Below are 22,573 nucleotides of genomic sequence, written 5' to 3' on the forward strand. Positions count from 1 at the left end.
GGCCTGGCCTGGGCTGGGCTGCTCTGTATTACCTTATGGTGCCTCTTGATAAACGCCCTGAGGCGTTGGATTTTATGGTGGAGCCAAAGTCTACAGCCCCTTGTGAACTGTGTGTCGCCATGACCCGGGTTCTTCCTCTGACTGGAAGCCCTTGTGAACAAGCGGCATCCCTGGGGTTCCTGGAAACCAGAGTCCCCAGAAGTGGGAAAGTAGCAAGAGAACATCTTTCAGTCGCGGATGTCTCCAGCCAAGTGAGCCTGAGGTGGGGCTGCCCTAGAATGCGGGTGCCTGGTTACAGGGGTTCCAAGTTCTGTTGGGCTCTGTGTCAAGGAAGTGACCTCACTGCCTGGAACCCCCTACCTGAGTCCACTCTTGGAGGAAGCTTCAGGAGCAGCGCTCGGGGCTGCCGACGGCTCCCCGCTCCCTGCAGGCAATGGCCTGTGTGCACACAGTGACACAACCGCACCCCTCTCCACAGGCCCCAGGGAAGGACTGTGTGCAGCCAGGGCCCCAGCCTGGAAACACACCTGGGTTCAGACACAACTTTCCATTCTTCCCTGGTTTTGACCCCTCAGAAGCCATTGTGCCTGTCGGGGATGGTCTGCGTCTTGCCTGTGGAACAGGGAGTATCCTAGCGGGTGCTTCCTCCAGATGTCCCCAGGCCACTGTGGCATCATATCTATGACATTGGAGGCGGGTGTCACATGCAGGAAATACCTTCCACCACATGTTCTTCCTTGGTGTGTACCTGCGTCCAGGCCCACAAGGTCCTGTGTGCACACACGTGGGCACCTGTATTCTCATTCTGGAGGCCCAGAAGATGACAGTCCCTCCGGGGGAGGGATGGGTAATAGCTTCCCACGATCCTAGGCTCCTGAATCCAAGGCAAACCCTACCGAAGTTGTCGGAGTCTTGGCCCAGAAGGTGTGAGGCTGTCCTCATCCTGAAACCCTACCTGTCGTGTGTTACAGGCCATTCCTTCATTTCCACTGGGTGAGCTGTGGACAGCGGTGCACCCAGTGTGTCGCCCTGACCCGGGCTCTTCCTCAGACTGACATGTGCTGGAATGCCTCCTGTCTGGGCTGTCAGTGCCCACCCCCACCCCCGTCACATCTCCATGTCTGTAGCCAGTTCCATCCACACAACCTTTTCCCAGCCCCCTCAGGAAGGGAGGAGCAGCCTTGGCTCCCAACAGAGGACACAGAGCTGGCTTCATGCCCCCTTCTGCCTTCTTCACAGGCTGTGATCCTGGCAGGCAGTGGCTCTGCTTGGATCTGCACCTCCTCCCCTCAGTGGCTCCCTGGAACCCCAGCTGCTGCGTTTGTCAAAGCCCCACAGTTTGACACAGCCTCACCTGTAGAGTTCAGGAGTCAGAGGTAGCACCAGGCTCTTTTTTTAGGGTGCAATTGCTCTTTTCATTCCTGATGATTTTCCGTATTTTGTCCATCTTTCCCCCTGGAGCATGAGCTCCGAGAAGGAGGACCTGGTCTGCTTCTCAGCTCTGGCACTATCTGTGCTGGGCTCAGCGGCTGAAGGAGCAGGTGGGAAGTCCCATCCCACCATGGGCCAGCTCAGCGGTGGGAGCCTTATTGATTTGGGGCATGTTTAAGCACTTGTGCTTTTCTTTTCTTTTTTTTTTTTTTAAGGAAACTCTGTGCCCGATGTGGGACTCGAACTCACGACCCCAAGATCAATAACCACAAGCCCTTCAGACTGAGCCAGGCAGGCGTCCATTGGTCATTTTAAAACTAGTAGACTGATAACTATTTCAGTTAATTTGGTGATCCACATTTGTAGGTCTATTCCATTGTTATTTGCTCTACATTGAGCAGAATCGTGATAAAATAAAAAAAAAAATTCAACAGAGATGAAGCCTCAGGTCAAAACCCACAGTAAAATCAACCAATATAGGACTATTTGTAGAAACTTTGGTACTGCTCTATCCCAAGGAGTTTGAATGGTTGTATCTTCATTCTCATTTGTTTCTATGAATCTTTTTAATTCTTCCTTAATTTCCTGGTTGACCCTTTCATCTTTTAGCAGGATGGTCCTTAACCTCCACGTGTTTGAAATCCTTCCAAACTTCTTGTGATTGAGTTCTAATTTCAAAGCATTATGGTCTGAGAATATGCAGGGGACGATCCCAATCTTTTGGTATCAGTTCAGACCCGATTTGTGACCCAATATGTGGTCCATTCCGGAGAAAGTTCCATGTGCACTTGAGAAGAATATGTATTCAGTTGTGTTTGGATGTAAAGTTCTGTAGATATCTGTGAAATCCATCTGGTCCAATGTATCATTTAAAGCTCTTGTTCTTTGGAGATGTTGTGCTTAGAAGACCTATCGAGTGTAGAAAGCGCTAGCTAGACTGAAGTCACCAAGTATAAGTGTATCATTATCTAAGTACGTCTTAACTTTGGTTATTAATTGATTGATATATTTGGCAGCTCCCACATTCGGGGCATATATATTGAGGATTGTTAAGTCCTCTTGTTGGATAGATCCTTTAAGTATGACATAGTGTCCCTCTTTATCTCTCACTACAGTCTTCGGATAAATTTTAGTTTATCTGATGGCTACCCCTGCTTTCTTCTGAGGGCCATTTGAATGGTAAATGGTTCTCCAACCTTTTATTTTCAGGCTGTAGGTGTCCTTCTGTCTAAAATGAGTCTCTTGTAGACAGCAAATAGATGGGTCCTGCTTTTTTCTCCAGTCTAAAACCCTGCACCATATTCCTCATGGACTTCCATCTCTATTCACAGAGACACACACACATGCACATGCTCATATGATTGAAATGGTCCTCATGAGGACATTCATTAGCATCCTCGCAGATCCCTGCATGATTGCTGCTGGCAGCTCCCACATGAATTTCTGCAGTGCACTCACACCTAAGGAAGTCCACCCTCTTGGCTTCAGGTTCTCCAGGGAGGTCACCACAGGGAGTCGTGTAAGGAGTCCTTGGACCAGCAGGGGGCGACGTCGGCAACCAGAATCCTTTCCTAAGCTTCCAGGAGGCTTTGACACTGTGCAGGTGCCCAGGGAGGGAGGTCTGCATCTCCATGGCTTGGGGTTGCAGTGTGAGCATTTCCTAGGGCCCTAAAGGGACAGTGGGTAATTACAGAATATCTGAGGACCCAGAAATCCCCCCTAGTGATGCTACTTTGAAAATTGCTGGACCCCGGGCTCTGAACTGAGGTCAAAGATTTGCAGGAAGCTCAGGCAATGGTATTACGTTCTCGAGGCTTTCCAGGAAATCTTCTTCCAGGATGTATATCCAACTCAGTCAAGGCTTCGGATAATAACAACGCAATGATTGGCAAAGTGACACTGATTATGGGAACACCACAGGGTGCCCTCACTTGGACCAGTATTTGAGCAATTACTGATGCCAAGTCAGTGGATTTGGTCTTGCCCCATGGAGTCATCCTAAACATCCACATTTCTAAAGGAAATATTCACTCACAGAAATAACACTTCTTTTTATACAGAGCATTGATGAGCCTATTGTCAGAAATTTAATAACTCATTTAATATCGTGCACTAGAAAAGAAGCATTTAGGGAAGGCAAGTTATCTCCTTGTCCTTTCAGCTTCCATCAAACTCATGGAGTCATGTTTGGAAGGATTAAGGCTAAAATAGAACACTGTTCTTGCCGAAGTTTGTTAAGAGAAAATGATGCATTATCTGATGAGTGTTAATTTTGCTTCTCTGGAAAAAAAAAAAAGATATACTAATGTGCCTCAACATTTCTCTTTCCTGAGTAATTCAGAGACACATCCAAGTAACTAAGCACTTGTCCTCTTCTTTAAATGTGTGTTAGATATGAGCTGTTTGCTCCAAAATGCAGAAATGCATTGAAGCAAAAAGTGATGGGGTAGGAAAATATCTGGAAAACCATTTGTCTTTCCAATTCAACAATACTATTTAATGTGTGTGTTTGTGTGTGTGTGTGTGTGTGTGTGCGTGTGTGTTTGACTGTGAGTGTTTTCCAGGAAGGAAGTTTGCATGGAAGAAGGTCGGAGTCAGAAGGTATACGTCTGGACTCCTGTTGTGATTCTGAGTCTGGGGTTGTGGATTTGCTCCTGAATGGAACCCTTGGTGCCCTGTAACCCTGGGTCAGGTGTTCAAAACTGCAGCTATTTCAGAAAACCGTCCTTTCTCTTCACACTTCGATTCATGAGTTACACATTCAAGAAGACTGACTCCACACAAATTATTCCAAATTAAATGATATCTATGTTGGACACACACACTCACTAACTCATGTGCTATTTAGAAGAGTCCAGGAGGGGGCCGGTTATTTCCTATGTCTTCTGGAACACTTGCTTTCACAGAACTGAAGCTCCAGTGCAGCTAGTGTGTGCTGACTGTGTCACAGCGGTGGGGAAGGCTATAGGCCTGGGGGCAAGCGCTCAGGAGTATAAAGGATCAGGCTCTGGGCCAGGCCACGTGCAGACATGTTCATTACCAAGTTAATGGAGGACACTGTGGTGTTTGTGCAAACTGGGGCTCCTCTACTTTCTTTTTCTCTTCTCTTGGTCATGGAGTTATTCACCAGAAAGTAGCAGCATTGCAGGCAGGATGTTTAAGAGACATGGAAGTCAACATGCCTGTGCCAATGTCATTTTTAATGGACTTTTCACAAGCTAAGTCATTTTAAAACACAAGACAGTTATGTTTAAAAACTACTATGTACTGGGCCAAGACAGTCCTGCCTTAGTAGTTTCTGTGAAATCAGGTGCACAGCAGCGGGAAAATCATCTCCTCTCCTATTATGTGAAAGTGAATATGTGGACTGTGATGAATGAGATATTTCTAGGTGTATGATGGAGAGATGATGGAGGAGACATGGATTACAGATAGGTTCTTCAGGGATAGGTGGACAAAACAGTAGATCGAAAAATAGATAGGGAGTAACATTGTTCTTGAGAGCGATTCCTCAGGCCTCCTTCCCTGCTTGGAAGGTCCTAGCCAGAGGTGAATCTTGAGGAGCAATTACTAGCAGGGCAATATTATCAGAAACTTCCTGGCTCCTACAGGGTCACAACCTATCTACTCTTTTCCAAACCAATATTTAACTCTCAGTAGGGCCTCCAGTCTTCCATTGAAAGCCACGATTTCCACAGATGCAGGGGCTGCACAGGGGATGAGCAAGGACTGTGGAGTACTGGAAGCACAGCACATGAAGGATTTTTTCACCTTTCCTCAGAATGCAGTGTCCAGCTGTGCCAACATTAGAGTTGCAAGGTGGGAATACCACGTTCCCAGACCTTCTGTAAATATTCATCGTGCCTCTGCAGCTCTAGCAATTGCACACGCTGCAGCCCAAAGTGTGGAGCTGCACACCTGCCAGCCTGAGCAACTGCACAAAGTGGGGTCCTCCTGGAAGCCTAGGAAAAACTTGTGCTGGCCAGCGTCGCCCCCTGCTGGTCTGAGATCACCGTGCAAGGCTCCTTCCTGTGACTTCCCCCATGGAATGCGAACCAGGTGGGTGGACTTCCTCAGGTGTGGGTAGCACAGGTGGGAGAAGGGCCTCCTGGAGGTGCTGGCCACACCGTGCAGGGAGCTGAATGGGTAATTATGGAGGTTTTCATGAGATAAGATCAAATAATGTGTGCGCTTGTGTGTGTGCGTATGAAAGCACATGTTAATCCAGCAGAAGTTTGGATACCAAAATCTACAGACTGACTTGTATATGTGGATTTTTCTGTGGCTTTTTCCTTCGTCATTCATGCGTGCTGCCCTATTTCCATGTCACTTAAGATTCTTGTCAATTTAGATCAAATCAACAATAAAAGTGACTTCATTGGATGTAGTCATTCAAAATCGAACTCCACTTTGTGAGTTTAAACCCTTTAATTCCAAAAATACTATATCAGTCTTCTTTGATCTGGAATTCCTGGATCCAGGGATGCAAAGGTTGGTAGGTTTTACAAAACGGCTCCAGCCAAAATGACAGACACAGGATTTCAGGGCACAGAGGGAACTATTTAGCCCAGTCTCAGAGTCACACCTGGACCCAGACATGACTGTTGTAGGATAGAGAAAATTGCAGGAAGAGTGACAGGTCATTCATCACTAGAGTTTTCAGGGCAGATGGGGCTTTGGAGGACAGCTTGTGGGGTGGGCAAGGTCTGGTCTTCCTCCAGGTAGACCCTCTTTCCTGAAACAAACCCCCAACACACACAGATACTCGAACAACACACACATCCACACTTAAATGAACGATTCTAAATATTGTCTAAGTAAGACAAATGGTTTTCCACCTGTCTTCAGACCTCATCACTTCTGGATCCAATGTATTTTAACTTTTTGAAGCAAGTGACACATATTTATTTTATATTCTAAAAGAAAGAGGATACTTTCTCTACATGTGGGTGGATTCCTCGGGATAGGAAAACAACGAGCTATGCCCGTGCATCCTCTATTAAATAAGCAAAGCTAGAGCCATCAGATACTGCACATCAGTTAAACACGAAGAGTTTTCTACATCGAATTTGAAATTTCCCAAATAGGACTAAGTGCATTTGACAGAAATTAGGAGGACAGTGACCATTCTGGCTTCCCATCAATGCATCAGTATCTACTTTTGGATATGAACTAATTAGAGGTGTTATCATCCTCTAACCCTGTTTCTATGCACATCATTAACTCCATATAGCTTCATCACAATACCTGTATTTCTATGATAACTTACAAAAGATATTAGGCGTTGTATATGTACCAACTCCCCGAGGAGCCTGGCAAATTGATTATTGTTTTCTCAAGAATAAATATATTCTAAAAAATCATTGAGTTCAAGTCTGTAAATCAGTGGCAAAATTACAATTGAAATGAAAAATTATAGGGAAGGGGCAAGATGGTAGAAGAATTGGGGACCTCAGTTCATCTGGATCCTTGAAGCTAGGTAGATGCTACCAAATCATTGTGAACAGCCAGGAAGTCAACATGACGTTTAATAAAAGACTTGCTGGACCTCTGCAAGTAGAAAAGCAACCACCCTCGGCAAGGGGGGAGATGCGAGACGTGAATCCAAAGTGATACATCAGAAGGCAAATGGCAGGGCAGGCAGTTTACACATCCCAGGATTGGGAAAGGAAAGGGCCACGGAGCCCACAATTGCAAGCCTTAGCAATCTGATCTGGTGAGAGACAACCTTGCCTGAAAGGAGCTCAGTTGGTGAAATGGGCAGACACTAGTCCGGACACAGTGTCTCAGAATTCCCAGAATTCCAGAAAGACTGGGGATGCCCGAGGGGGTGGCCTTCCCAAATCCTGGGCTGTGGACACTGGTCATGGTCACCAAGAGTGCAAGGGGGCTCTCAGCTCAGTTGGCCGTAAAACTGGAGCCACTTTGCCTAGTCGGCTGACCACTCTCCACCTGGGAATTCTGCAAGGGACAGGGAAGTGGGGACCCTGCGCCTTGCCCTGGGAGAGACAGAGGGTGTAGGTGCACCACCGGGGGACAGCCCTCAGTGCAGGGACCCTGGAACAAACAGTAACAGGGCAACCCTCTCTCTCCTCCAGGCGGATTGGTCTGGGCATCCACCACAGGAGTCTGCAGCGTCTGGCACCCCCAGCAGTGACTCCTGCTTGTCCCTGAGAGCTGACTGAAGAGCAGGAGCCTGATCTCTCTGCTCTGAGACTGGAGATCAGATTCCAGCCATTTTGTGCTGGTCTCCTAAAGTGGCACAGGGAGCTTTCAGGGAATGAAGCCACACAGGAAAACCAGAAAGAGCTCACAATGAGCCAGACCCCGTGGCAAGGGGAGGTGTAAACCAGATGAGCAACAGACCACTGTGCATCAGTGCAGCATGCCCCTCCCCTGGAAGATCAGCTCCGAAGATCCCATGAACACCATGTTTATGGACATCAAAGGACTGCGTATCCCGGGTGTGGGACAACACAGTATACAGAATTTGAGCATTTACCTAATGATTCCTATACCTGCGGTTTAAAATTATATGATGCTTTTTTGTGTTTTTCCCCTTTTCACCTGGTTTCATATTTTCTCAACTCTGATTTTAAGGCTTTTGTTAACATCAATTTTTTTACATTTTTATTTTATAGATACATTCTTCATGTTTGGCTTTTTGTCACTGGAATGAATTTTATGGTTCTCCATCTATAAGTTTTGCTTCTTGACAATTTTGAGATTTAGTGTCTCACGCTCATGGTGTATCCATAACCTATGCCAGTTTGTCCAGATAACTCTGTCTTCCTCCATATCTGGATGGGAGTGGATTTTCCTTTGGGAAGACAGGTTTGGTCTGCTTTGCTTTGCTTTGCTTTGCTTTGGTTAATGGATGGCGGGGAAGTAAAAGACACGTGAGGTGACTAGAGGGGAGAGCACGGGCCTGCTCAGGACTTCTTCAGCTAGCCTTTCTCCCTGGTCTCCCTGGTCACATGGAATGAATCCCCTCAACTGTACATGAAGTGCCAATTCTGATGGAGAACCCAGCCTTATGGCCCTTTGCTCACGCCTGCCTGTCTCCTCACCCCTGTACCCTATATATCTGCAGGTTCAAGACTCCTTAGGCTACTTCACTAGCTCCAATCCCAACATCCCCTGTGAGGATAGGCCTTTGTACCCTTGGACCTCTGGGATCTTCATAGGCTTCCAGAAAGTAGGGAACATTTCTATTACTGCACGCATCCCTTGAGTGCCCAAGAAGCCGCATTTTCGTCAGAAGCCGTGAGATAGCAATAGGGAAGTGTTCATGGGATGAGACCGGGGCCCAAGGCTCAAGGGACCAGACTCTGACCTGGGTCACATAATGATTGCATGAATGGGAGTTACTTAGGCCTTGGGGGCAGGAGAAGGATCCCACACCATGGCTTCTCTACTGACCTCTGACTTTTAAAAGCCCAGTGCGCTCATCCAGGAGCTCCTCTACCCTCCACCTACAGGCATCTGCACAGAGAGAGGGAACACCCTTAAACATGTGCTCTGGAGTGAGGAAAGAGCAGTCAGTTGTTTTTCCTAAAAAAAGAAATTCTCTCAACACGACAATGGATGTGCTTTGGTTTGGTTTGGTTTGGTTTGGTTTGGTTTGATTTGGTTTTGTTTCATTTAGTTTCATTTGGTTTGGTTTCACATGGTGTTGTATTGTTTTGTTTCCATGAGCCCACATCAGAGATATGCCTGAGGATGAGAGACAGAGAGAGAAAGAGAGAGAGAGTCAGAAGGAAGCAACCAGTCCTGGGTCTCGTGTTATTGGACCATTATGTGCCCACTTGTCAAACATTGCCTCCTTGGGAAATCATCTGGAGGGTGAAAAATCTCCATGCCCAGGCCTCAGGAAGGAGGCAGCATGAACCAACATTGAAGTGGGTTTTGGGATATGTATAGAGGACAACCGTCAACTCGTCCCATTACAGACCAACGTGCAACCGAGGCCCCGTGTGGTGCTAATGGCACCCACCCTGGATGCTCAGGGATCAATGTTCCCTATGCAGTACTTCACGCAGAACCCTGGGTGTGCAGGAGATCCTCAATGTCTACGTATTCCCTGAACCGATCAAGCTGCTGTCTCCCCTCAGGTAACTAAGGCTGGAGGAATTAATGGAATTAATATAATTATAGAGAGGTTCAGAAATGCCGAGAAAAACCCCCCACAAAACAAGATCAAAAGCAAGACATGCACGCTATTCATCTGTGCTAATATTTTATTAAGGGACATAAAACACTACACACAATTCTAAATTAACACTAAAGAATAAACAAGCTGCATGGGTTAAATATTGACGATCACAGTTCCCGCAAAGCTACCAGCATTGACACAAGAAAAACCCATCTCAGGAGAAAACAATGTCCATTTGCAGAGCCCACAGCGGGTGGGCTCTATGTGTGTGTGCCTGTGTGTGTGTCTCTGAATGGAGATGTAAGTCCATGCGGATTTGGTGGATACCAAAATTTCTGTAAGTGAAATCATAGTGGTACATTTTAGCGTGGGAATTAACCTCAGGACTCCTGTTTCCTGACTATTGGTATTTTACCAACACTTCTGCTCGATTTAGAGCTAATGGCAATGAAAATGGGGTCAAAGTTTGAGGATATTCATGATGTAACATTCATTTTGTCAATTAAAACTTCCAGTTAAAAACGGAGATATCATAAAGAGCATCCTACACAAAATTTTTTTGGACTCCGTGATTACAGAATAAATATCCTAAAACATGGTGGTGTCAAAGATGACACTTTTATTCTCTTAGTGTCCAGTGATGACAAGTGAACGTCAAGAATTCAGCAGGGCCCCAGTGTTTCTGAAGCCCAGTCACTGACCAAGGCCTGGCAAAATGCTCCTGTTGTTCTTGGCCTCTGTTTAGTAAAGAAGACAAATGGACTTAGGTTTCCACCTTTCCTAAGACATACCCAAATTCATAAAATGGAAAAGGTCATGGTCACAAGAAGGAATTAATTGTCTTGTCGACTCAAAATTTTCAGCAGACACTACTAATTCTGTAAGCAGAATAAACCATAATGGCATTTCCAAACCACGAGCCACCGCAGTGCCTTCCTCCCTGCATCTACAACTGCCAAAACCATAATGTGTAAAAAATGTGCAAGCCTACAACATACTCCAATTAAATCAAAAGTATATAATGGATATTGGTGTAGAATTACCTGAGGAACAGTTAAAATTAGGCATATAAAAACTGGATTTAAGATATAGACTTGCAGGAAAAGGAGTTTTAAAGGAATCTTTCCCAAAGCATAGAACCAGCCAGAGAATTTCTCTTGTTGTAGACCCGAGACACACCTAAGCAGAAAATGATATTCATCTAAACCTTCATAATCTTTGTATATTGGAATCATAGTAGAGAGAGATGAAGGTGTAGAAGCAAAGCAATGGATGCCACGTTCCCAAATAATTGGTTACAGCTACAAACATTCTGGCTGGTGAGGAGAACGTGTTCCTATGTGGTATCTCAGCTCCTTTGGGAAAGTGATCTTCCCTGTCCTACAGGACTGACATCTGACACTCCTTGGCTCCCTTGTGGTTAGTCAAAGGAAAAGGACTTTCAAAAAGATTTCCTTTGAACATAGAAACTCTGAACAAATTCTGTTCAGAAAGGTGCAGGGACACTTAAAGAGGTTGAGAAGAATCTGAATGTGTTGGCTGTTTTCAGAGGCAAGATTAGGAGGTGGGCTGACCTGAATGTTCTCTATGAGAAAGGGACCACACCCAAATCCTGTAATCCAATCAAGCGATTCCAGTGGATTAGAGGATTTTGTGCCTTATCCCAGGGCCCAAAAGCCATAAAAGGTGGAGGTGAGGGTCACTATCTGCCATTTGGAAACTGGCTCAGTGAGAGAAGCATCCCTTTGTGACCTGAAGCTCCTGGTTGAATTTATCTTGTGGACACTGTTTCTGCCGACATGGACGCTGCTTACCTCCACCGCTCAGAGGAGTCTCAGTTCAACGACTCTCCCAAACCCCAATCATGCTGGTCACAGAGAAGTGGTGCTGAAGTCCACGGAGGACCCTCTCTGCCTGAGAAGACATCCCCTGCATCAAAGACACTCTCCTCCCTGACTGATCCTTTGGCTCCCGCATCAGCAGGGCGGCCTCCCACCAAGACGCCTCTGAGTTGGGAGGATCTTTCCCAGGTGGGAGCTGGGCTTCAGAACATGGGGAACACTTGCTACGTGAATGCAACCCTACAGTGTCTGACCTACACAGAGCCCCTTGCCAGCTACGTGCTGTCCCAGAAGCACGGGACAGCCTGTAGGAAGCAGACATCCTGCATGCTGTGTACTCTGCAGGCTCACATGACCCGGGTTCTCTGCCATCCTGGACGTGTGCTCCGACCCCTTCCACTCCTGCTCGCCGCCTTCCACACACACAAGCAAGAAGATGCCCATGAGTATCTCATGTTCATTCTGGATGCAATGCAGCAAGCATGCTTGCCTGAAGACAAGCCCTCAGACTCTCAGCATGCTCAGGACAGCACCCTCATCCAGCATATCTTTGGGGGGTACTGGAGGTCACAAATCCAGTGTCTCCACTGCCAAGGCATTTCCAGCACTCTGGAACCTTACCTGGACATCAGCCTGGACATCGGGGCTGCTCAGAGTGTCAGCCAAGCTTTGGAGCAGTTGGTGAAGCCCGAAATGCTTGAAGGTGAAAATGCCTACCATTGTAGTAAGTGTCTAGAGAAAGTGCCTGCGTCCAAGGTGTTGACTTGGCACAGTTGTGCAAAAGTCCTCATCCTGGTCTTGAAACGATTCTCAGACTTCACAGGCAACAAAATGACTAAGGAGATGCAATATCCTGAGTGCCTTGACATGCAACACTCCCTGTCTGAGCGGAGGGCAGGACCCTTGGTTTATGTGCTCTATGCCGTGCTGGTGCATGCTGGGTGGAGTTGCCACAGTGGACGTTATTTCTGTTTCGTAAAGGCAGGAAACGGCCAGTGGCATAAAATGGATGATGCTAAGATCAGCGCCTGCGTTGTGACTTGTGCCCTGCGCCAACTTGCCTATGTCCTCTTTTATATGCAGAAGACCGATATGGAAAGAGACCTTGTGAGTGGGTCAGTCGAGGGAGGAATCGCATCTCCCGAGGCAGACCCCGCAGAGGTGGGTGAGGCCTCAGGAGAGAGCACAAGGGATCCCACTGTGAACCTTGCTGAGTCGGAGGAGCACGGGGAAGAGACCTCAAGGCAACAAACCACATTAGACCAGGGGAGATGCCTCCAAGAACGCAACCGACCTAAGCCTGAACTTCATGTCAGGAGAAGAGAAATTGCTCTTCCTGAGAATGCAGTCATCCTTCAGCACTCCAAATACAGACATGAGATGCCCAAGAATCATCCTCAGCAAACCATGGACCTGCTCCACACTGCAGCTGGGATGATCCCACCTCACGTGGCCGGGGACGTGGCCAAAGTCCCGCATGTGCCAGGGAGAGCCAGACCAACAAAGAGGACGAGCAAGAAGGGACAGAGGTCTGGGGAAGCAGTGCAGGGATGTGTCTACTAACTTTGTTGCACATGGGCGCGTGCGCACACACACACACACACACACACACACGGTGTCACTCACTCACCAAACCCGAACACAGTCCCACACTGGAAATATTTGGTGTTGTGTGAAATGTGTGTTCTGTATGTATGGAAGAACCATCTATCTGGGTGTGTTCATGGGCTATGGCCTTCGACTGAAACTAGAGGACACTGACTTTTAAAGCGGGTTCATTGTCATGATCTTATATTGGAATAGTGTGGATTCATATGGGGTCTATCCAGGAACCGGCCTCTCCTTCAGCCTTGGGGAGAGTAGGGGCAACTTGCAGGTGAGAGGCAGTGAGCAGTCAGGATTGAGAGTGGATATGATGCTGAGGACCTGGATTTGAAGTATATTCGACCCTCTCGTCATGCTCCGCACTTCCCATTGCTTATCTTCTATTTATATCGAAAGAATATTTGCCTGAACAGAAGCATGCGTGGGGCCTTGCCAGCGATGTGTTTTGGTCATTGCTTGGAAATGGTAAGAAAGGAATTAAATGCTTATTTTGGGGAGATAACTGCATCCAGCCTGATTGAATCTCATTGAATGTATTATGTTCCCTTCACTATCTCCTACATTAAGACGGCAGAGAAGGAAACTGACAGGGACTCTTATTCCAAGGGGAAATGCCCAGCCTCCCACTGAACATAAGTTTCTATGAATATTTTGCTACCGTCTGCTATGTGGCACCTCCTGCCACAGAAGAAGTGGACTCTGGATTTCAGACCAGTTCAAATTCACATTTGGACCTGGGTTGATACCTCAGAAAAACAGTGCCAAGTTCACGAATCTAGCAAAATGGTTTTTGAGGTCAGGTTATAGGTGCTCTGTGTTATCATTCTATTTCTTACAGAAGTAATTGACAAATTGATTGTAGAATGAAAATTATCGCATGATAACCAAAAGCTTCTGAGTGTGACCATAGATGTGCAGTTGTGACATCTCATCATAATGTATGTTCACTCTGTATTCAAACTTGGACATGCCACCCTTACTGGAAAGTAAGGGACAATAGGAACTGTGCAGAAGAAATCACACTTTTTTGTAGATTTTCATGTAACAGAGGCAGATTAGAGATAGAAAGTGTCAAGGTTTCTTTCATGTCTGGGAATTTTTTTTTTTTTTACAAATACAGTTTATCGTGTCATAAAGAGTGAGGGAACCTCTGTGTATGTGTTTGCTAGAGTTTCCTAAGAAGACCTGTAGGTATCCTCGTCCTCTGAAGACTGTCATAGGGAATGAGACAGCTCATGGACTGGGAGACTTGTCTTTCACAGAAGAGGACCCTCAGGAGGAGTCTGTTGGAATAAGGATATGTCCCCCTCCTGGACTGATATGGTGAACCAGCAATTCCTCCGCTGAACTAGTTGGAAATGGTCAAGTCCACAATGTGCTACGTGTTATGCTTTTGGGCGCCTACACATATACTCCCCCCACTACACAGACACTGCAGTTTTTCGTTAGGTATATATATGGGAATCTCAAAGGGTGCTTACCAATCCAGAATGTCAAGTTTGTCTTACTGAAATACATTTTCTAAAAAATGTAGGTAAATCATCCTGGCAATTTGTACATTGGTTGTAAACAGAAGTAAACAAGTTAATCTGAAACTGTTTTACAAATGTCTGAATTTCTGATTTAGAAAAAGATCCCATCCAGAGATCTGCAAATTATACCATGTTTTCTCCTAGAAGACATTTTCTGTACTTGTTGATATTATTTTTCTGAAATTGTTATGGGGAATATTGCATCTGCTTTGTTCATTTTTGATCTAAAATGTTATTAGGCAGTTGTGTGTTTTTTTTATTCTTAATAGAAGACTGCAACATATGATTTGGTGTGCATGCTTTTACTCCCCAGTATTTCAGATATTTGAAATAATTATTTTATTTCCAGGCCGGCTCCTCACAGAGGCTTCTTTGCCTGTTTACCCTGAGTGGAATTCCTGCAGCCACGTCTAGGTCAGCAGCAACCTAAATTCATATCCTCCCTCTATGGGAATGTCTCACTCCTACTCACTGGATTAATATAGGGGAAGCGCCAGGAGCCATTTAAGAGGAAATGCAATGGGACATGGGCACATTATTCTTCAGGGTCTCTTCAGTTATGAGGGCTCTGACCAGGAAGAAGTGTGTGTGAAAAATTAGGTGGGGGGAGTAGATTTGAACCAGGAGCACACCATCTCTGGCCAAGGCTAGTAGAGACACCTGGGAGGGATGACCAGGAGATGGTTGGATAGCACATTGTGGGGACTGTGGAGGCTGGACAGTCAGCAGATGAATTCTCTGGGTAGGTGTCTGGAGGTCAATGCTCATCCTGTCCAGGTATCCATTAGTCACTTAAGGGGTTTCACTCTATATCAAGATCTATTAGTCAGGAGGACAGACCGAAGAATCTGCATAGCCTCCCACAGAACAGATTCCCCAGTCCTTTCCAGGGAACCCGGAATTGCCAATCCTGGATGCAGTTCTAGGGAGACCTCCAACCTGTTTCCAGGTGACAATGAGTTGAGTCCTGGCTCCATCAACCTTTTGCAAGATGTCAGGCTGGAAATGTTTTCACAATAGGGATCTGGGCTGAAACTGGGATTTGGGGACAGCCCCAGGCTAGATTCCATGGCGGTGTGTGGAGGCTTAATTAATCTGGGAGGCCACATTGAATCAGTGGTCTGTGAGGTTGACAACGAGGGTAGGTTCCTGGCCATGGTGGGTGGATGTAAGCTGAAGGGATTACTTGACTTCCCTTCCTGAGCTTTTGTGTTGTCCAGCAGGAGAAAACAACGTCAGGGCTTTTCACAGGAGATATCCTAGGGGGCATGTGTGTGTCGTAACAGGTTTGAGCTCATGCAGGAGACTTGTGGAAACAGCTTCTAGGGAGATTGCCTCCTCACATGGGGAATGCATTATCCCATTACCAACTGCTCTAATAGAAGATACCACAGATGGACCACATCTTACCTCTGCCTCTCCACTGTTGGTAATCAACCACAGTAAAGGCATGGAGATAGGAACAATCCATTCCACAGTTATATTATTAGAAGTGCTCATTTTACTGGGACAAGAAACCCAACCGAGTGGTGATAAGGAGACATAAAATACATTAGCCTCCTGTTACCAGAGGGCGAGATGAGGAGGTTTCAATACAGTATTTTAGTTTCTTTAGCAGAAGCCATTGCATTCACTCTTCTGGCAGAGGACAGAGCTAATCCTGTCTTTAAAATTTTTAGTGATTGTGTGATACACAATTTGGAACCCTTATGGAAACAATACATTTTGTTGCATTCGGGATTGTTCCATTTGGAGACATCTAAGTAAACCAGTTCCATGTGGTGGCTCTAGCATGTTGGGTCTCACATGCCAGGGATCATACAGAAGCAAAGAATTGAAGGAAACATGGTACCTGAAGACTCCATAAACAAGGAAGGGAACTCAGGGAGAGAATGGAATTTTAAGAAATCCCACACAGAGTAAGAGCAAGGGAGTGAAGATGCTCTGGTTCATAGACGTGAGACAGTAGTGGATAAGGAAAAGCCCCACTGTCAGGAAGGAATCCGATGCCAATTCCTTCCAATGTGGCTGCTTTGGCAGTTGTGGTGTTCTAGATAATGTCTGGTCAAGGGCCTTAGTGTCCTATGCTTCTTAACTGGAAATGAAAAATAATGTGAAACACGTTGGTCTCAGGAATGTGGGAGGCAGCTCAGCACCCAGCAGCATGGCTGCTGGGTAATCTCCTTGAGAATCTCTCTCCCTCTATTTTTCAGCCCCCACTCTCCTGCTACTCTGTGGTTTCTCTCTGGTCTCTTCTTGTCTCAAATCTATCTATCATCTATCTATCTATCTATCTATCTATCTATCTATCATCTATCTATCTATCATCTATCATCTTAAACAAGAAACAAAAAATGAAACATGTTTGCATCTTTGCATCAAAGTTCCCACATCCAAGTCAATTAGATCTGTGGAGTCCAGTGTTACTCAGTAATGTGGAAAAAGGCACAAGCCTACAACGTACTCCAACTGAATCAAGAGAATATAAAGGATATTGGGGTGGAATTCCCTGAGGAACAGTTAAAATGAGGCATATAAACACTGCATTTAGGATATAGACTCTTGTAGGAAACGGAGTTCAAAGGAATGTTTCCCAAAAGCATAAAACCAGCCAGAGGATTTCTCTTGTGGTGGACCCAGGCCACACCTAGGCAGATACTGGTATTCATCAAAACCTTCATAATCTTTGTAGGTTGAGACCATAGTTGAGAGAGATGGAAGTGCAGAAGCAAAGCATGGACACCATATACCCCAAATAATTGGTTACAGCCTCAAAGCCTCTGACTGGTGAGGAGAAGGCGTTCCCCTGGGATACCTGAGCTCCTTTGGGAAAGAGATCTTCCCTGTTCTAGAGCACTAACGTTTAACTCTCCTTCGCTCACTTGAAGTTACTCAAGAAGAAAAAGGACATTTATAAAGGTATCCATTCAACATGGAAACTCGGATCAAATTCTGTTCAGAAAGGTGCAGGGGCTGCTGTTAGGGAGGTTGAGAAAGACCTGAAGGTGCTGTCTGTTGAGGGAGGCAAGATGAGGAGGTGGGCTGGCCTGATAGGTCTCTATGAGAAAGGGACCACTCCCAAATCCCTTAATCCAATCAAGTGATTAGTGCCGATTGGAAGCTTTTGCTCTTTATGATATTTCAGTTTTTAACTGAAAGTTAATTGACAAAAAGGATATTACATTATGAATAACCTCAAAGTGTGACCCCATTCTTATTGCTATTAGCTCTAAATTGAGCAGAAGTGCTGGCAAAATACAAATAGTTCAGGAACCGTGAGTCCTGAGGTTAATTCCCACGCTGAAATATACCAATATAATTTCACTTGCAGAAATTTTGGTATCCACCAAATCCGCATGGACCTACATCTCCATTCACACCCAGACACACCCACACACAGGCACACACAGAGAGTCATAGAAATCTTTCTGATGAGGGCATCATTAGCTTCCTTGCAGCTGCTGATTGGCTCAAACCCTGCTGCAGCTAAGAGGATTAGATGGATGTCTTTCAAGTGGTTGAAACGTCACGTGACCTCGGAGCAGTATAAAAGTCAGGGAGCAACGGAAGTGGCCATTCCTCACCATCCCTCTCTCCCACGGGACACACCGTCTCCTGCAGTGGAGCCTGTCCAGGACCTTTCCCAGCATCTCCTGACAGGCGTGAGGACCACAGTTGCACTTCAGGTGAGTTTTCGGACCACTGGTCCTACCTTTCCTGAGCGAATAATGGGACAGTGAGGAAATGGTGGAGGGATTGGCCCTTCCTCCATGGGTTAAGGACTCTTTCTGGTCTAACATGTTCTAAGAGCAGGGACTGAGCCAAGGCATGGCTGTGAATGCCCAGGACACCCGGAGGTTCCAATGCCAATGGAATGGGGCCTCGAGTGTCACATTGGTGTGGGGTGGTAGACGAGCAGGGACAGAAGGCCTGTAAATGTCTCAGTGGGCACTGCAGACCTAGAGAAGACACAGGATCAGGGCGCCTGCGCAGCTCCATTGTTTCAGGGTCTGACTTGGGTCGGGTCATGATCTCAGGCTCTGGAGATGAATCCAGGCGCTCACTGGGTTTCCTGCCCAGGGAGTGTCTGCTTCTCCCTCTGTCCATACAGCTCAGGTGATCACTCTCCCTTACACACACACACACACACACACACACACACACACACACACTCTCTCTCTCTCTCTCTCTCTCTCCCATAAATAACTGACTTTTTTTTCAATAGAAGAATTACCTGGTTCGCAAGGTGAAAAGAAATTCACTTCCCAAAGTTTCGATGGCAGTTAATTAGGGGCACTGCCACGAACACATGGAATGGAAGTGCTCAGATGGGCAGCTTCCCATCGAGTAGAGGGGAATGTGTTTTCCCAGTGTGTCTGGACTTAACTATGGCTTCCTCTGGCGTCCCAAGGGGCATTCAGATATGAGAGAGGGAAGCCCACTTTCCCGATGCTTTTGCCTTTTGCGTGCTCCATGGTGGATCCCACTGGGCCTCAATCGGGAGAGGTCTCGTCCCTGGTTTTGTTTCCACAGGGGATTTGGAGAGACTTAATGATAGTGTCAACAAGAGTCCCTGAGCCTCCAGGGTGGGCTTCCTCAGAGCGGGGATGTGGCTTGGCCAGGAGGGTGTAGACAGGAAGGAGGAAAGAGAAGAGACAGTGGGAATTGTGTGTTTGGCACAAATGTCCTGACACTCGCTAATGCCTCCTTGGTAAGACGGTACAGGGAGGAGGCCGATGTCATGGTGAATAGGACTCACTTGTTTCTTTTGCCTCAGGCTACCCGAAACCCATCCCCGAAGCAGACTGACTTGTCCCTCCAGGACGTGGGACTGATGGCGGCGCGTCACACCCAGCTTGGGCCCAACAGACCCTTGAGAGCCCAGAAGGGCAAGAGGCCACAGACAGCAGGACTGGCCCTCAGAGTTCCCAGACCAGAGGAGGAGGATCCCAGGGTAAGTGTGGAGGCTGGCATGGGTTTTGAAGCAGGAGCTCTGCCAGGAGTCTTGAGACAGGCTAGGCTCCCAGAAGATCATGGCCCAGACTCAGTTGTCCAATGTGACATGGGCAGGAAATGCCCCAGGCTACACATTGGGACACTCAGAGGCTCTGAGCATCAGCCCCAGGGCACCATAAGATCAGATTCAGCCCTCAGATTAAGATTCCTGAATCTTAATCTTAATGATGCTTCCACCTGTCTTCAACCTGACACCTCCAATGCCTTCTCCCCTCCCCTCCCCTCCCCTCCCCTCCCCTCCCCTTTCCATGGGCTGTGGAGGAAGCATCCTGAGGTCTTCACTATCCTGGCACCTCACTAGCCAGATTAGGATGTCCCCTGTCCTCAACCCATGTGCCACACCCTGAGGATGGCCTCCCATTGGTGTGCTTGGCAGGTTCACTGGCATTTGAATGGATGCACTGACTCCTCCCCCTTCCTCCCCCAGGTAAAGTGCAGGGACTGTGGGGCCTTTGGACACAAGGCATCAAGCACCAGATGCCCCATAAAACACTGGGGCGCAACCCTCATTCCCGTGGCCTTGGGCTCCAGGAGGCTGAAGGAGAACGTGGAGCCGTGGAGTCAGCGGGACCAGCGGCACCAGGCTGGGCTGTTGAACCAGGCTGAGAGGGAGAAAGTAGAGAGACGAAGGTGAGTAATGGGGCTTGCTGACCCGAATGCCAGGGATGAGACCGACAGACACCGTGTCTGTGCGCATGCACACTGTGTGCCCTGCAGCGTGCGGGCAGAGTCAGGAGAGGCGAGGCAGGCAGAGGAGCTCCCAGGCTAACAGGGACCACATTTGGCTGATGGTGCTGTCCTTGCTGACTTGGTGTGGGGTTTTGTGGCTGGAGCAGTGTGCCTGCACCAGTGAATGTATGGAGCTTGGCACAATACAAGGCAAACTCTCTCATAGGCTCTGAATGAGAGAAACTGCCTGGACGACCTGGTGGGCTCACTTTAGTCAGGGTGAGGGGCAGGCGTGGGCGTCAAATGGCGGAGTAGGGAAAAGACCATGTTGGCCCAAGCCCGGAGCTGGTGTCCAGCTGGAAGACAGGGAAGGGAGTTCCTTCTCCTTTCCATGCTTTGATTTCTTGTGCAGGCAAGAAGCCGAGCAGAGGAAGGCCCTGCTCCAGAGGTTCCCCAGGAGACCCCGAGAGGGGCAGAAGCGCACCTGGAAGGAAGGCACAGAATCTTGTGACTATGTGAGGGTGAGTGTGCGCTGCTTCCTGGCTGCTGTGCTCTGTGGGGCACTCGCTGGGCTCCATTGGCCTCCTGGGGGAGGGCGGGGCTCCACTTCCACTCTGACCAGGGGCAGTTGAGTGGCCCGGTCTTTGCACCCATTTTTCCCTTGGTGCCCATGATGTTGCCTTATGCCTTGAATGTGTGCGAACAGTGGGTTTCTTGACATGTGAAGGTCATTGGCGGACACTCCTGGAACACATGCCATCCTTAGAGAAGAACAAGCCGCTGTCCTTCCTGACACATTCCCCCACTGCCCATCCCTCCTCAGGAGCTGCCACTGTGACCCTCCAGCAGCAGGACTCCTATAGCCTCGTGAGCAGAGTGGATGGAAGAGCTGGTCCAATGGAGGAAGCATCGATGTGAGGCTAAAATTTGTGTGTTCCTCCCCGATGTCAAAACTGCATCAACAGCATCCAGTCATGCCTTTGTTCCGGACCAGCCCTGGAGCCGGATTCCCTACTTGTAGGTCAACAGATCCCATCTCTTTCTTTCCCTGTTCTGGGGGAGGGGGTGGTTCAGAAGGTCTTAGGCATTTGTTGGTTTCTTTCTTTCCTGAATGTTCCTTTTGCCTTGGTGCCGAGGCCACACTCATGGTGTCCCGTGTGTTCTCTTTTCCCACAGCGTCCACACATGCCGATGCCCGTCTACACCACCAGGAGGCCTTCTATCCCTGAGCCTTCCCTGCTGACGGAGGCACGTACTGAGAACCCTGACGTGCGTGTCCGGTCCCATTCCACATCTCCTCTCAGTAGCCCTAAAGTCAGCCTCAGCCCGCCTAGTGGACCTCCTGGTGTCCAGGAAATGCCGGTTGCTGACACACCTCAGCCGGCACGCCAACCCTGTGTCAGGGCTGATAGCCTGGTTGTGCAGCAGAGAGCCAAGAGGCCCTTCCCAGTCTCCCTCGAAGATCCCCAGGCTGGCACCAAGGTCCATGGGCTGGGACACACCCAGGCACCACCCAAGTATCCTGAGGAGAACACCTGTCCCGCTGTCAGCAACGCATTGGCAGACAATTCCCAAATGGCCCTCCAGACTCCAGGCAAGAACTGTGCCCAGATGCCCCTAGACAGGACCCAGAACCCCCGAAAGAAAGCGCGATGGAGCCCCACCCAGCACACCCCCAGGAGCATCCAGGGAGCCTACCTGGGGATTTCGGGGAGTCTATGTCCTCCAGGAAGCATATGTGCACGTGGATGCACAGCCGTGCCCCCGCAGACCCGGAAGACACCTGCCCTCCTGCCAAGCAGGGGCACCCGGCCCACACCTGCCACACCTCACCTGGAAACGCTGCAGCCGTGCACCGTGTCCCCACGGCCGCCCTCTGTGCTGGCCCCCACTCAGCCCCTGAGAATGGTCTTCACCAGATTGGACAGAAGCTGCTGGAGCTCCAGGTTCCTAGCAGCTCCCTCATTCCTTCCTCCCGAGAAGCCAGGCCCTGCTCAGGGCCTTCCTGCCACCCAGATGTCGGATGGAGCCTGTGACTATGTCCCCTGGAGTATCCTCCACGATGACCTACAGGTGTCCTCATCCTCAGAAGACACTGAGAGCGAATGAGCCGGCTCCTGGCCTCGGACACTTGTCCTCCACCCCACTGCACCCTGACGGGGTGTCTGTGGACCTGAGGACGTGGTCCACTCCTGGACTGATGTGGGGATTCGGCACTTGCTCAGCCGCATTGCATGGAATATTTCAGGCCCACAGGGTCCTGCCTCTCATGTTTCTGGGGGCCGTGCTCAGATGCCCACCCCTCAACAGACACACTGTACTGT

General features: G+C 48.1%; 1 protein-coding gene across 1 annotated transcript; it reads left to right on the forward strand.

Moving 5' to 3' along the window:
• Positions 1-11,385: 11,385 nt before the first annotated feature.
• LOC140615316 (ubiquitin carboxyl-terminal hydrolase 17-like protein 6) lies at positions 11,386-22,358 on the forward strand. Its single transcript, XM_072795223.1, has 5 exons — positions 11,386-12,956; positions 20,112-20,210; positions 20,662-20,770; positions 21,426-21,518; positions 22,266-22,358. The coding sequence occupies exons 1-5, from the start codon at positions 11,386-11,388 to the stop codon at positions 22,356-22,358; spliced, it is 1,965 nt and encodes a 654-aa protein (XP_072651324.1).
• Positions 22,359-22,573: the final 215 nt, after the last annotated feature.

The sequence above is a fragment of the Canis lupus genome, chromosome 23 (assembly GCF_048164855.1).
Source record: "Canis lupus baileyi chromosome 23, mCanLup2.hap1, whole genome shotgun sequence".
NCBI classification, from domain to species: domain Eukaryota; kingdom Metazoa; phylum Chordata; class Mammalia; order Carnivora; family Canidae; genus Canis; species Canis lupus.